We start from the raw sequence: 16,848 nt of genomic DNA, 5'->3' as shown, positions 1-16,848 counted from the left end.
ACAGACAGAGCTCTCTTTATGTCTGATTTAATCGTATTCGTTTCACCTTTTCACTGACCAGAAGACAGGAGGAGAGAGAGTTTATTTGAAGAGAGAGAGAGAGGGAGAGAAGGAGAGAGATTCTCTCTGTTGCACAGTCAACACCATCCCTCTTACCAATGCCTGTACAATAGGGGTGCTTGGCCAGGGACCCATTGAAAAATCTCTTTATTATTTCGGGGGAGAAATAAACCGTTAACTATTCGGTTGGAAGTGATCTGAAACTGTCATTAATGGATTCAGTGCCTGCCACCCCCTCAACCCCCACCTTCCCCAACCCAAATCAGCATGTCTGGACGGTAGGGGGTATACTTCAATGCCCTATAGTGTCTTTACCTTGTATTTAATTATTTTAAGAAAAGTAAAAAAAAAAAAAAATAAACATGAATATCCCTGTCGATTTATTTTATGTTTATATATATATATAATGTTTGATAGTGCCTGAGTGTTTTAGATTATTATTTAGGTTATTTTTAACCCTATGACAGCCAGATTGTATTAAAACACTCATGCACTGGCTTTAAAATTGATACATTCTATTTTCAAAAGTTTTGTTTTTTTGTTTATTTTAAAGTCTGGAGAGGACACTCGCCCTCTCAGATTTAAGCTTTCACTCATGTCTGCACATCTGGAAAGAGCCAAGATTAAACGAGCCCCCCAGCAGCGTTTTTAAAGAGGGGGTCCTGCTGTGCCCTTGGTTCTGGGAAGCATTCTGTAGCTTTAACAGCAGGTTCTATTGTAAGGACGTGTTCCACTGCTGTCCGCTAGATGGCAGTCTGCTCCAGCTATTCTGCAATAGAAAGGATGTATCACACTAGCAATGATCTTCTCAGACAAAAAAAAAAAAAGAATCTTATCGTTGTTTCATTAATAATTATGGTAACATCGTTGCTGTCTGGACAATGTCTCCTAACACTTCCCGAACTTTATTTTACTTTTTTTTATTTTTTTCCTGAGAGGAGATAATAATGTGAATATATTTATATTTATTTTAGTGCCATCACACTGTAAGAAATATCCCTCCAGGTTCAGTAAACGTATTGTTCCCATAATAATGTCAACCTCACTGTACAAGTTCTGTGGGTTTAGCAAGTCCTGTTTATTTTTACTTTTTTTCTCATGCATTCTTTCTATTATTATTATTAAAAATTTTTTTTTTTTTTAATCCTATTGCTTTTACTCTGTTAATACTATTTTACTAAAAGTGTCATTTATACTGTTAAACTTTGATTTTTTTTTTTAAACACACACACATATATATATATAAATTGTTGAATTGTTTTTTTTTATCTCATCTTTTCTAAGTTCTCCTAATTTCCCAATCCACCACCCCAAGTAAAGTGTATTTTTTTTTAAAAAAATTATTTTATTTTATTTTTTTTATTATTATTTTTTTTTTATTTTATTTTGTTCAGCTCAGCCCCACAGACGACCCATACTAATCAGGGCTGAAAGTAAATAGCGACAGGCAAGGCCTGTGTGAATGAACAGTGTGCCTGTCACAGCCCCCCTCCCCAATTTCCCTCTCTCCCCTCCTCTCAGCCCCAGCCTTAGGTAACAAGGCAAAGAGGAGAGAGAGAGAGAGAGAGAGAGAGAGAGAGAGAGGAAAAAAAGCCAGAGCTATTCAGCCAATGCAGTGCAGAGGGATTGTCTAACCTTAACCTCCCATTTTTTCTCCCCCCACCCCCTCTCCCCTCATTCAGGGCTCTGACCAGTCAGTCGCCTTTGATTAGTGGCTGCCAGAAGTCCCTCTCTTGGCTCCTTGACATGAACACCATATAAGGTAGCAATCTCCATAGAAACGTGTCAGTTTCAATATTAGAGTCAAAGTTCACTATATACAGCTATTCGAGATCCCCCTCTCAGCAACATTGCTCTGCAAGTCTCCTCGTTTAAGCGCATTTATTTTTTTTCACTGGGTCTATCTCTCCCATTCTCTAACACTCTCTCTGTTTTATTGCACATTCTATTAAGTGGATTTTTTTTTATTTTTGGGGGGGCTTTGGATTTTTTTTCTTTTCTTCTCTTTTCCAGCCCCTTGCTTCTTTATAGACAATTCCAGCAGAGGACCATCCACACTACCACTGGCTTCGTCATCAGATATTTATATTTAAAAAAAAATAGAGATATTTTTTTTTATTATTTTTTTTTTTTTATCTCTGTTTGATTTGCCTGCACTAGTTCTGCATTAATTCTACAGTTTCAAGCAAGAAGGACAAGAGGTCTCTCTCTCTCTCTCCCTTGACTTTTTTTTCCCAACGACTTCTCATTTTACAGACTTCAAAAAAAAAAAAGAAAGAAAGATTTTACACTCCCCTGGTCACAGAATGTAAGATGCTTGTTGTCATTTTCTACCAGAAGGAATAAAGCCAGGAGCCGAGGAAGAAGAAGGAGAATATCTGGTGCTGTTGTTGCTCTGATACTTTGGATCCTTCAATTATTTTTCAATATTTATTTATTTTTTTATTTTTTTATTTTATTTTTTTTGTCCACACTTCTTCCTGCTGTTTCCCTCATGACACATGGAGGTCTTGTACGACTATTTTCCTCTTGACAAAAAAAAATTGAAAAAAATAAAATAAAATAAAAAATTGAAAAAAAAAAAGGAAAAGGAAAAGAAGAAAAGAGAAGAAGGGGAAAAAAAGCAAAGGAAGAAAAAAAAATAAAAAGAGGCAGAGTGGAAGTGTCTGATCTCCTGCAACCTCCTGGCTCAGACTATCCAACAGGACTGGTTCTTTCCTTGAATGGCTGGCTGGGCTTTACCCTGGATTTGGCCCCTGGACACTTACAAACCCTGATCAGCTTTTTCTTTTTTTTTTTTTTTATTATTTCAAGATTTATTTATTTTTTTCCCTCCCTCCTTTCCTCGGCCAGCTGCTCTCTCTCTCTCTCTCTGTTCAGCCCTAGTGCAGCAGGGATCTCAGCCGCAGCACAGCCCAGGAAACCCTCAGCAGAGCAGCGGCAGCCCCCCGGATCCCACCGCTGCAGCCCTCCAACCAGAGCCTGCTGCCCTCCCCACCCCCCAACCCCCCTGGCCTCCTTATGTCTGCTCCTCCGTGCCCTGGGCAAATTGGGGCAGCCAGCCCTGCCACCTCCCCAGCCTGATCTGACGCTTCACCCTCCTCCAGCCACAGCCTGCAACCCGGAGACCAATAAACACAGGCAAGGGGAGACAACACAAGGGGAGGGGGGCAAGCAGCAGCAATTAAATAAATACACTCCCAGCCACTTCAGCATCTTTTTATATATACAAATTATACATCGGTTGGCACTGAGAATTATTTTATTTTTTTTATCCATATTTTTTTTTTATTCTACATAATTTTTTTTTTTTTTTTTTTTTTTTTATTATTATTTTTTTTTTTTTTTCTTGTAATAAGAGGAAGGTGGGGGGTGAAATCCCTGCAAAAAGACAAATCTAAGGAAACGGCTCCCATCAACGGCAACCACGGCAGAGACAGCCAGCTTCTTCTTCTCCTCCTCCAAAATCAGACCCCCCCCGACCCCGGCCATCACCTCCCTCCCCAGTTCTTTCTGGGCCCGAGATATGGCAATGGTAGTTAGCAGCTGGAGAGATCCGCAGGAAGACGTGGCCGGGGGCCCCAATAACCCGGGGGCGGCTCAGCCGGCCAGGGAGCCCACCCAAGCCCCCTCAGCGGCCCCCCACACGCCGCAGACCCCCAGCCAGCCGGGCCCCCCCTCCACGCCGGGCACCGCGGGGGAGAAGCAGCCGCAGGGTTCCGCGGGGCAGAGCGCGCAGCACATAGAGTGCGTGGTGTGCGGGGACAAGTCCAGCGGGAAGCACTACGGACAATTCACCTGCGAGGGCTGCAAAAGTTTCTTCAAGAGGAGCGTCCGCAGGAACTTAACTTACACCTGCCGGGCCAACAGGAACTGCCCCATAGACCAGCACCACCGCAACCAGTGCCAGTACTGCCGGCTCAAGAAGTGCCTGAAAGTGGGCATGAGGAGGGAAGGTGAATATTTCTTCTACCACATTATGTGTTGTGGTGATTAGTGTTGGTGTTGTGTATTGTGCCAAGTGTGTGTTTGTGGTGCTCAGTGTGTGTTTGTTCGTGTTGTGGTGGACTTGGTGGGGTGCTAGCTGTATGTGTTGTGTTGTGTTATGGTATGGTGCTATGTATATGTTGTGGTATGGTGCTAGGTGTATGTGTTGTGATATGGTATGGTGCTATGTGTGTGTTGTGGTATGGTGCTAGGTGTATGTGCTGTGTTGTGATATGGTATGGTGCTATGTGTGTGTTGTGGTGTGGTATGGTGCTAGGTGTATGTGCTGTGTTGTGATATGGTATGGTGCTATGTGTGTGTTTTGGTATGGTGCTAGGTGTATATGTTGTGTTGTGTTGTGGTATGGTATGGTGCTATGTGTGTGTTGTGATATTGTATGGTATGGTGCTATGTATATGTTGTGGTACTAGGTGTATATGTTGTGTATGGTGCTAGGTGTGTGTTGTGGTATGGTATGGTGCTAGGTGTATATGTTGTGGTACTAGGTGTATATGTTGTGGTATGGTGCTTGGTGTATGTGTTGTACCTTGGTGCTAGGTGTGTATTCTGTGTGTTGTGTTTTGCTTTGGATAATGCATGCTGTATATATTGTATTTGTGTTTGGTGCAAAGTGTTTGTGTGGTATAGTTTGTTGTTGTATGGTGCTATGTGTATTGTAGTATGGTGTGTTTATGTTGTGTTATTGTGTAATACTAGGTATATATGTTGTGTTGTGGTACTAGGTGTGTCTTGTGATAGGGTGCCCAGTGTATATGTTGTATTGTGGTATGGTACTAGGTATGTGTTGTTGTTGTTGTATATTACTAGGTGTATATGCTGTGTGTTTTGTAATGGTACTAAGTGTGTGTTGTATGGTACTAGGTGTATATGCTGTGTGTTTTGTTATGGTGCTAGGTGTGTGTTGTGGAATGGTACTAGGTGTATATGCTGTGTGTTGTGGTATGGTGCTAGGTGTGTGTTGTGGAATGGTACTAGGTGTATATGCTGTGTGTTGTGGTATGGTGCTAGGTGTGTGTTGTGTGTTTTGTTATGGTGCTAGGTGTGTGTTGTGGAATGGTACTAGGTGTATATGCTGTGTGTTGTGGTATGGTGCTAGGTGTGTGTTGTGGAATGGTACTAGGTGTATATGCTGTGTGTTGTGGTATGGTGCTAGGTGTGTGTTGTGGAATGGTACTAGGTGTATATGCTGTGTGTTGTGGTATGGTGCTAGGTGTGTGTTGTGTGTTTTGTTATGGTGCTAGGTGTGTGTTGTGGTATGGTGCTAGGTGTGTGTTGTGTGTTTTGTTATGGTGCTAGGTGTGTGTGTTGTGGTATGGTTCTAGGTGTATATGTTGTGTTGTGATGTACTAGGGGTGTGTCTGAGTAAATATTAATGTCACTCTGGGTTTGTTTGTTTATTTATTTATATATATACATATTTCTGTTTCTACTTGCTGATGTGCACCCCCTACCTCTTCCCTGTTTTGCATTGTGGCGCTATTAATATTAATAATAGAGTCTCTCTGTGTGAGAGGATCTGTGTGTGTGTTTTGTGTGTGGCTGCATGCTGTGGGATGTTGTCTGATCCTCTTTAGATGTGCTTCTTCCTCGATCTGTGTTTTTCCTCTTTACTGTCATTTAAACACACACTCACGTACACACACACACACTCACACACACACACACACTCAGAGACACTCAGTCACTAACAAAATCTACTGATGAAACCAGTAGATCCCTCCAGCACCTTGTTAAATGGGGCTCTTCAAAACAGGGGCCTTTGAAAAACTTTAGAAGTGATGCTTTGAGTTTGCTGCAACCTTGTTCGGGAGAAGGGGGGGGGGGGGGGACGTGGCCTTGTTAAAACACATGTCCTCACATACAAGGAATATACAGACAGAGGGAAGTTTGGGCTGGAAACCCTTATAGATCACTTTGTTTCTGCTTATCCCAACATCCTTCTGCTTATCCCAACATTCCACCCTCTCTTTAAGGAAAGCACTATGTGGGAAAAAATACAACTTAATTAATGAACCATTGAATATTAACAGAATCCATATATCGTCTCCAATTGGCTTTGTACCCACTCACTCCTAGTATCCAGTTGGAGATTAAAGTTACAGTGTAGCTATTTTTATTATTATTATTTTTTTATCTGACACTATTTACTGATGGATAAAATGGGCTGGAAATTCTATTAGACCTTCACTAAACAATCGATCAGCCGAATGCATAAACACAACTACATAGATGTATCAGTGAATTCACTTGCTAAGTTAAACCTTAAACTATATCATCATCATGAATATATTGTGCACTAAAATATCTCCAAGCTAATTTAATAAGAGTGTTAGGGACCAGAATTAAAAGTTCAACAAAATAAAAATAAAAAAAATCTCATGTAGAGCCTTTCTGTTAATTTTATATTATTTTATTTTTCTTTGTAGACGTTTGATGTGTGCTGTGTTTAAAAGAAGCCTCATCGCCCCATACATAAATTAAAATAACTGATAATTATTGGAATCCAGCTGTAGGTAAATAAGAGGTGAGGCTTGCCCACAGAGTGCATTGTATGATTTAATTTAAAAATAATAATAATGATAATTATAATAATATTATTTTTTAATGCATTATTAACATAGGAAAATTCTACTTTATCTTAAAGTTATTTTTGTTTACAAGGCAGATACAGTATTTGGCACATGCAAAAGCACACATAAAAAACCACTTTGGTCAGCTATACTATAACCAACCATAAATAAGTATGCTTACGTTTCGCATTCATGGAGATAATGAATACAGTGTTTGGCATCGCTGATACATGATTCTTCAGACTCAAAGCATGCTTTACACAAGCAAGCGAGAAGCCTAAGCCTTAAATATAAATTGCTGGGCACATTTTTCTCAGAATGTTTAACTATTGTAAGTTTCCCTTTTATATTTTTCGACATTATTTAACATTTTAAAATATATATATAATATATATTTTTTCATAGTGTTTGTTTGTGTGTGTGTGTCTGTGTGTGTGTCTGTGTTTGCTTGGCTGAATTAATCTAGAAAAATAAAAGTTGCATTACAGCAGCTACTACAGAGAAAATATATCCATGATGATATACATATAGATATAGCTACATGTATTTTTTATTTTAGAGGCTATATATTTTTAATCGCCTTGCAAAGTATCAACAATGAGCAGGAAAAAAGATCTTACACACACAAGCAGCATGGCACAGCCTCCCGAGTAGAATATATCACGATATGGACGTGTTTTAAATCTATTTACTGTTATTTTTAGATAATATCAGTAGACTCACCCTGTACACTATGAATGAGAGAGAGTGTGTTTCATTGTTGTTGTGTGTGTGTTTGGCATCTGTCACGTTTCTTCCTATAAATTGTTTCTATTCATTGTATTTTTTTATTTGTGTATATGTGTGGGTGTCTGGTAATATATTTATCTATGTCTCTCTAAAAATATATAATATATAATGTGTGTGTGTGTGTGTGTGTGTTTAATAGGTGTTGTATGTAATATATATATGTATAAATATAAATGTATGTGTTTTGTATCTATACGCACATGTATATACAGTATAGACTTCCTTAATGTTATAACATACCTACTGCTCATACAGTGATACATAATATACGTGTATGTATAATGATATATGTATATAGACATCCTTATGTTTATTATATACCTACAGTGACACAGAATATAAGTGTATGTATAATTATATATGTATATTTATATTATGTAGATTGTTGTGTGTGTGATAATATATGTACCTACATGCACACAGACATAAACACACATAATCAAAAACACACAGAGACATGAAAACACATAACCAGACACACATAATCAGACACAAATAATCACACACATGAACACACACATACGTTAATAAAGCCATGAATTCTATAGAATTGTGCCAGGCTGATGCCATTGTTGCCCAGTCTGTGTGTCAGTGTCAGTGGTGTATTTTTGCTGCCCTGGTTGCACATTTCCTCTCCTTTCTCTTTGTTTTTGTCAGCGGTTCAGCGAGGACGAATGCCTCCAACCCAGCCGAACCCAGGCCAGTACGCCCTGACCAACGGGGACCCCCTGAACGGCCACTGCTACCTGTCCGGCTACATCTCCCTGCTGTTACGGGCCGAACCGTATCCCACCTCCCGCTATGGCAGCCAGTGCATGCAGCCCAACAACATCATGGGCATCGAGAATATCTGCGAGCTGGCCGCCCGCCTGCTGTTCAGCGCGGTGGAGTGGGCCCGGAACATCCCCTTCTTCCCGGACCTGCAGATCACCGATCAGGTGGCCCTTCTTCGGCTCACCTGGAGCGAGCTCTTTGTGCTGAACGCGGCCCAGTGTTCCATGCCCCTCCACGTGGCCCCCCTGCTGGCCGCCGCCGGACTCCACGCGTCCCCCATGTCAGCAGACCGGGTGGTGGCCTTCATGGACCACATCCGCATCTTCCAGGAGCAGGTGGAGAAACTCAAGGCCCTGCACGTGGACTCGGCGGAGTACAGCTGCCTCAAAGCCATCGTCCTCTTCACCTCAGGTGAGTGAGTGGTTGGGGTGAGGTTGGCTTGAGTCCTGGGACCTCCAGGGACCTCCTGGACTTGGGTGACTCTCTGTAGTAGGAAGCCTCCTGAGATTTGTGTGGGTGAGGGTGGCTTGGCTCCAGTGACCTCCTGGACTTGGGTGAATTCATGTAGTAGGAAGCCTCCTGCGATTTGGGTGGGTGAGCGTGGCTTGGTTCCAGGGACCTCCAGTGACCACCTGGACTTGGGTGACTTCCTGCACTAGGAAAGCTCCTGAGATGTTTCCTCAACTCTGGGTCTTTTAAATGCAAGGTTGTGGGGGTCCTCAGCCAAGCTTGCAGCTGGGTTACAATGTATTATAGGATGATGGGAGGCTGCACAGAGTGAGTGCTGTCACCCCAAAATTAGAGCCAGTCTGACCCCCCCCCCCCCCCCCCATGTCCAGGATTGCAAACAGCGCCTGCTGGTGATATTTAATGAGGATACATTTAGTTTATGTAGAACAAAAATACATCCATACACCGACTGATTTCCTTTGTCAAAGCACTGTTTTTATTTTTATTTGACTTTATTATTATTAATAATAATAATAATAATGATAATAATAATAATAGTGTTGTTATTATTATTATTATTTAGCAAGGCAGAGTGATAGTAAAAATTCAGGGTATTCCAGTAAATATGAAAGCAGTAAAATAGCCCCATCGAAACTGCCAGCAATAAATCATTTTGCTATGGAAACCACACTCCTATTAAATATTTAACAGATTGTCTATGAAGGGGGGGAAAAGACTGCAAATTGAGTGCAGGCGATGCTTAGATGCAGACGTGGTGAGATGATTTTTTTTTGTGATAGATTTTAAAAGCAATCTCAGAGGTAATCAGTGAGGGCTTCCCCCTTAAACTGTGTCCATTACAAGGAGAAGATATAGTTAATGAGCTATGAATACAGAGAGCCCAGATTGCTAGGATATTTCTTGTAAACAAAGCTAAGGAAACCCACATCCCCATCACACATGTATTTAACATCAGCCAGCTCCTTTAATTATTGCTTGCATGGAATCCATTTTTCTTCGAATTCGATTAAATGATCTTAGTGAATCCCACTTGTGAATAGCTGGGAAATGTTGTGGCTTTATTTTAGACAAAGATTGTCAGAGTGAGAGCCTGGGGCCCAGGCATCCTGGCTGTTCTTTCAAAGTGTATACATTGTGTCAGATAGCTCCTCCAAGTGCATTGTATTGCCATTGAGAAAATGCACTATTATTAATATCGATTTGAACGCCTGATCATTTCTTTAGACCCCAGAAAATGTGATTGCCATGCAGGGTGGTTCAGATCTGGTAGCCAGGATTGTGACTGTCCCCCCCTTAGCACACTCTGTGCAAATACAGCCAAGCCTGGGATGCAGCCTGGAAGAGCCATGAATGAGAGTCTAGATAGATAGATGGATGGAGGTCAGATCACAGGATTACAGAGACCCAGCTATAGAGAAATGTCTGTTTAAATAGCAGCATGCACAATTAAATTCATCAGACAGTGTTAGCTGTGAGAGAGATTCACACAGATACAGCCCCATTGTTTGCACGTGGACATGATAAATGTGTGTCATTCCGGCTATTTATATGGATCATATGTAAAAATTTAATTTGTGTGTGTGTGTGTGTGTGTGAGTGTGTGTCCGTGTGTGTGTGTACATTTAAGTATGTAATGCATTATAATGTGTGTGCATTTACCGAAAAACGTGTTAGTGTAGGTATAAACATGTATGCATAGATGTATGTATGTATAAATATATGTGTGTGTGTGTGTGTTTGCGTTTGTGTGTGTGTGTGTGTCTCAGAGAGCTGTTGCAGCAATCTATTGTTTAAGTTAAGCATATACTCACAATATCTATTTAACTGCTTAATGTTTCCCTGTGTTGCTATAAAACACTTTGCTTTAATAAGGACTGGTCATATACTTCTCTAGAGTGATGTCCTTGATTTGAAAATTAGAACACCTGCATTTAAACAAAATCAGTGTAACATATTATGCATTAATATGGTGCCTATAAAAGTATTAAATACTTTAATCCTTTGAATAATTGAACATGGAAATAGGACTGTCAGAATTAATTAGACTTGTTTCACCCCAGCATCGCAGCTACACCCCCCAACAAACACACACACACACACACACACACACACACATACAGAAAACTTTTATATAATGTTGTTTGTTTGTTTTTTAGACACACTTTCTTTGATAGCCTGTCAGAGAAAATCTAATTGAAAGTTGTTGTTGTTGTTTTTTTTTTGTTTTTACTTTACTTTCAATTCTTATACAAACTCCAGTTTTGTATGACACACTTTACAAGCATCATGTAGAAAATGAGTTTCGTGGGGCTAAGTATTTAAGGCTGGCTTGTGGTTTTCCCATTTAGCCCTCGGAAAATATGTGTAACCTAATGTATTTCTGGATGCCTTCCAAAGGTTAGGTCACGACCCACGTTCCCCTTAAAATAAGAATAATTTACCCATTTCATCTAAACATTAACCGATTCTGCTACTAAACTTCACAATCCGCCTGTTTACTGGAATCTCCTGGGAAACAAACAGTAAACAGTAAACAAATGCAATCTGAGAGTACAATGTAACATTGCTTGCTTGTGATAAACAATAATAATAATAATAATAAATTGCTAATTCTTTATATCAGTTCTGCATAGTACGCTTAGTATTCCAAAACAGATTGTGCTGGCAACTTTAATTAAGACATCATAAAAACTTGATTAAAGGAGTCAACAGACCTCCAAATCAGATGATTATTGTGTAAAATAAAATAAAAATAACAATAAAAAAAATAAATGAAATAAATAATATGTATGTTGGAATTAGGGATGATATACACATTTCCCACCGACTGACATATTAATCCACACTAAATGCAATGCAGGGGTTTCTGATGCATGTGAGCAGTCATTCATATGTATAAGGGGGCGTTATCTCTATGCACTATTAACTGCATGGATGTAACGATGAATTTGGTTTGCAACACAATTCCTAAATCTGTTTTCCAAGCCCAGAGAAGAGGCACAGAATGAATTAATATTCTAATATCCTTATCCCCCTGGAAGGCAGCACACATTCCAGTTCTGTGGTTTTTTTTTATATAGATAGATATAGATATTAATGTTAGCACTGTTACAGTAACACTGTATGTGCCACTCCTTTTAAAAACAGTATTAGATTGCTGATTCCCCAGCATTATATTGATGTAATTGGTGTAGATAATGATAAAGCATATGGGATATGGTACATTTGCTTGTGTGAATGGTGTACACACAGTGCTTGGAGGCCTTGCACATTGTACCTTCAGAGTTATTAGCCAACTATCAACATATACCCTGTAAAACACTGCTGAGATTATTAGATATATCTAAAGGCTGATTAAAGGTTCACAAGCATCATCTCTTTTATTTCAATTTGTTGCTCCCGGGCAAAAAAAAAAAAAAAAAAGATATTTAGTGATTGATCTACCAAAATACATTTAATTACTTCAAATCGTTTCATCGTCTGGTTTATTAACGTCCGAATGAAATCACTTGGTTTTGATCATTTTCGTTAAATTGTCTTTTATTTTTAAGTCTCCAAATTTAGAAATGAACAGTTATCAGGATTAATGCTGTAGCTTTATTTATTTTAACCTGATCTGAGATTTGCTCGGCTGTCATTTCAACATAGTATATATATATATATATATATATATTTATTTATTTATTTTAGTCTTTTTGTTTTTTTTCACCCGAGCAAATTAAATATTGGTTAAGATTTGCCAGGTTCGATAAGAATTTTACAGTTCGATTTGTGATAGGAGTTTTATATGATAAATATGAATTAACCCCATGACTTCCGAGAGATAAAGCCATCACTCTCCCTGCTGCTCTCACGGTTAAGGGGTTAAAGGTCCCAGTTAATAAGTAGTGATATTAAATAGCTTTCTTTGGTCATATGTTGGTGTCTGGGTGTCAGTGTGTGCAGAGCTGTAACAGTGTAACAATGTGTGGTTGGGCTGTATGGCTGCAAGCCTTTTTTAATTCATATTGATGTTTTCTGAAATTGTGTCTGTAGGTGTGTGGATGGGGTCTGTACATTGTGGGTCTAGGTGTGTGGAAAGTTTATGAGGTCTGTACTGTGGGTATAGGTGTGTAGGTGGGTTCTGTACATTGTGGGTATAGGTGTGTGGATGTCTGAGTTAATTGTCTCTATATGTACCTATATATCGTGTTAGTATAAGTATGTATGTGTGTGGATGGGTACTGTACATTGTGGGTAAAGGTGTGTGGATTGGTTATGGGGTCTGTACATTGTGGGTAAATGTGTGTGGATTGGTTATGGGGTCTGTACATTGTGGGCATAGGTGTGTGGATGGGGTCTGTACATTGTGGGTATAGGTGTGTGGATGGGGTCTGTACATTGTGGGTATAGGTGTATGGATGGGGTCTGTACATTGTGGGTATAGGTGTGTGGATTGGTTATGGGGTCTGTACATTGTGGGTATAGGTGTGTGGATTGGTTATGGGGTCTGTACATTGTGGGTATAGGTGTGTGGATGGGGTCTGTACATTGTGGGGGTAGGTGTGTGAATGTCTGAGTTAATTGGCTCTATATGTACCTATAAATCCTGTTAGTATAAGTATGTATGTGTGTATAATTACTATTATTAATGAGATAATGCATGAGTGCAATTTCAAATATAATAATGAGAGAGATAGAGAGATAGATAGAGAGATAGATAGATAGATAGATAGATAGATAGATAGATAGATAGATAGATAGATAGATAGAATTTTATTGTGAGGCTGGGTTCTATAGGATAGGATAGTATGGGTGGGCTGTTTAGATATGTTGGTATGTAGTTATATAGGTGTGTAAAGGCCTGTTTGTGGTGTAATTCTGTAGCTGTATAGTTAGGTTATGTGTTTGTGTTTGTTTATGTGTTTGTGTGTGTGGACTGAATCTTCAGTACTATTTCTATATTTTTATGTTTCCATTGTAGCCTTTTGTTCTATTGAGATATATATATATATATATATATATATATATATATATATTTGTGTCTAGTGTACAATCTGATAAAATAGCTGTTTGTGGATTTCACCGAATGGTCTAATTTTAGAAGAGTGTGTGGTTCTTACTGCACAATATTTAAATGTGTATGTGTGAGTATATAATACACAAGAATGTGTGTGTGTGTGTGTGTGTGTGTGTGTATTGATGTATATATAGAGCAGTGTATGATTTCCTTCTAATAAGTAAAGTAGAGAGAGAGAGTGTGTGTGTGTGTGTCTGTCTGTCTGTCTGTCTCTCTGTCTGTCTCTCGGCCTGACTCTCTACATAAGAATAAATGGGATCAGGGTGCAATGATAGCACCACACCAGCTGTCTAGATTATTTACCAGTTAAATATGCCGAATGTGATAAAACACACTTTGATCCCCTCGAATCTCACTGTTACAAATAGTAAATGGCAGAGGGCTTATGTACTAAACAGCGAATAGCGATACGTTAAGAGCCTACTTACAAAATGTCAGGATGTACTGGCCAGTTGGTTATATTCAGGTAATTTGTTACAGTTTGAAATTGAGCTCCTAATAGTGTCTCTTTAGTACATTAACCCCATAGAGTAACACCAGGCAGGCATGGATCACGTGTTTTCTTTAACCCAGACGTTTGGCACTTAAAGGGTTAAAGTACCCCAGACAAGCTTCATAGCCTCTTGAAACTGTGTGTGTTTAATGGGTTTTTAGAAGAAGCCAGGAGTGTAGTGTGTGCAAATTGCTGAAATCCCCATATACATTTAACACAATAATACTCGGAGCAAAACAAGTGAGCTGTGGCCCCCAGGGACAGGGCCCACGACTAGTGTGGAGCATCCCATCCTGTTTATACCGGGAGTAAAGTGTCTGTGTACAGTCCTGCAGGTATGCACTGGGGTTCATTAAATATACATGATTTTATAGTAGTCAAGTATTTAATTGTGCACTTGGAGATTTGCTCTGTGTGAGAGAGGTTAAGAACCGGTTTACAGCTTCATTATGGCTTCAAATATAGTTGTCTATTCACAAAACAGCGAGTTTCAGTGACAGGATAATGATAAAAAATAATAATGAAAAAAAGTCAAATAACAGAGTTGGGGGGGGGGGGGGGTAAATAAAATACCGACTTGGATTAATATAATATTCTTCCCAATTTGGTTTCTTTTCTCTAAATATTCACCTTCGCTGCATTTCAGGGTCTGCGTTGTGTGCAGATCTCGCTGATTAGTAAATAGGCCCCAGTTATTCTAACATTGCAGCGTCTATCCTGTAAAGAGCGAGCTGTGGCGAATTCACCACCCACTAGCAGATCGCTGGCGTAAAATAACCCATGTATTAAAGAATAAAACATAGACTATTTATTGGTGATAACTCTGTCATTATTCTTTACATTTCTCAAGCCTTTCCTCATTTAACTCCACTCACACTGGGGTGATTTTGCGAGTTTACTATCCAGGCATATTCACTAAACTCCGAATTGTAGCGAACTGGATCCCTAAAGGCACAAAATCACCGAATTGGGAGGGGGTCGAGGTCTCACGTTTAGCTTCAGCAGAGACACCTTCCCTGTCTGTTTAATGAATTATATATTTTATTTCTCTTCTTTAATATAATATAAATAAAATGTTCTTGAAATGCATTTTAATATTGATTATTTTTTTATCAGTCTGGTTTTATGTCTATATCCCACTAATTCGATGCCCTCTCTATTTCTCTCCATGGTCCCCTATAGATGCCTGTGGTCTCTCAGATGCTGCTCATATTGAAAGTCTACAGGAAAAGTCTCAATGCGCCTTAGAGGAGTATGTAAGGAGCCAGTATCCCAACCAGCCTAGCAGGTTCGGCAAATTACTTCTCAGGCTGCCCTCACTTCGTACTGTATCTTCCTCAGTCATCGAACAGCTCTTCTTTGTCCGTTTGGTAGGTAAAACCCCAATAGAGACTCTCATCAGAGACATGTTATTATCTGGAAGTAGCTTCAACTGGCCTTATATGTCTATCCAATGTTCATAGAGAACCTTCAAAGTGGACCTCAGACCATGTGTGGTGGGGAGGTAGACTTATCTAAAGACTTCCTAGAATATGGCTATACCAATAAAGAACTCCATGTGTTTGGAAAATTGAGCAGAAATGGACCAAGGGATTCTAATATTAAATAAACTAAGGATATGGACCTTCCTTGGATGTTCTGTGAACTGGGCTGGATTAATTTTGTACAGAGATAAAAACAAAAAATGGACTGACGATAAATCCCTTGTAGGAACAGCGCAATCCCATCCAATGGAAACTGATGTTAATTTTGTAACATATTAGTCTTTCTTTTCATTTTTTGTTGTTTTGTTTTTGTTTGTTTTTTTCTTTTTGTTAAATTGGATACATTGTATGCGCCTACAGACAGCAAGAAATTCGAATTAGGAAGAAAACAGTTTCCAAATCATTATATAAAAACAAAAACGAAAAAAAAAAAAGAAATTGTCCTGTGTCTATGTATCTATATCTGTTTTGTATTTTTTCTGGTTCCAAACCAGCAATTCCTGTTTATTCTCTACTAATCATTTTTGATATAACCCTTTGCTTAATGAGTGCGATATATATGTTGTCGAAGCTAATGTTCTCCAAGAATTAAAATTGAAGTGAGAATTTAAACAAAATAAAAAAAAAGACTTTAGCAAAATCAAATATATATAAATCTATATAATAAACACTGTGTTTGGCTGTAAAGATGTTGTTAAAAAAAAAATGGCCAGTAGTGGTCTTCTGGTAATATATCCCACAATGGGGAGGTTTATATCTGGATACATTAGGCGATTATACATTTTCTTGTGTGTTTGACGAGCAATGAAACCACCGATCAGAAGGCCAATAATTATTTAATAATTCTTTTTTTTTTATTTTTAAATATTCAACCTTGCTATTTTAATCAGTGGATTTGATGACAGCTATTTATTGCCCAAATTTGCAGGCTCTATTAGAGGTTGATTTTTTTTTTTTTTTAATGTATCCTTTTTTGGGCTTATTATTTTTATATATATATATATCTTATCTGAGCTGACAGTGCAGCCTGTAAAGTGACCTGCCCAATGAGTTAAAGCACAGGGTATACTAGAAGAGATCTTATCATTGTCTGAGCAGTTTGATTGTATAGAGAAAAAAAAACCTTTTCATAGGTCTGAG

The 16,848-nt window shown here is 39.0% G+C and overlaps 1 protein-coding gene across 2 annotated transcripts; it reads left to right on the top strand.

The window, feature by feature from the left end:
• The first annotated feature begins 2,539 nt into the window (after positions 1-2,539).
• On the top strand, positions 2,540-16,527 carry NR2F1 (nuclear receptor subfamily 2 group F member 1). 2 transcript variants are annotated; one of them, XM_063453694.1, is made up of 3 exons: positions 2,540-4,016; positions 8,085-8,612; positions 15,407-16,527. In XM_063453694.1, exons 1-3 carry the CDS (start codon positions 3,587-3,589, stop codon positions 15,685-15,687), a joined length of 1,239 nt encoding a protein of 412 aa, XP_063309764.1. In that variant the 5' UTR covers positions 2,540-3,586; the 3' UTR covers positions 15,688-16,527. The 2 variants fall into 2 exon arrangements, with proteins under 2 accessions (XP_063309764.1, XP_063309765.1); XM_063453695.1 differs by lacking the exon at positions 2,540-4,016 and adding an exon at positions 6,752-6,969.
• Positions 16,528-16,848: the final 321 nt, after the last annotated feature.

The sequence above is a fragment of the Pelobates fuscus genome, chromosome 5, assembly GCF_036172605.1.
Source record: "Pelobates fuscus isolate aPelFus1 chromosome 5, aPelFus1.pri, whole genome shotgun sequence".
Lineage (NCBI taxonomy): Eukaryota > Metazoa > Chordata > Amphibia > Anura > Pelobatidae > Pelobates > Pelobates fuscus.
This window is presented reverse-complemented; position numbering and strand designations above follow the sequence as displayed.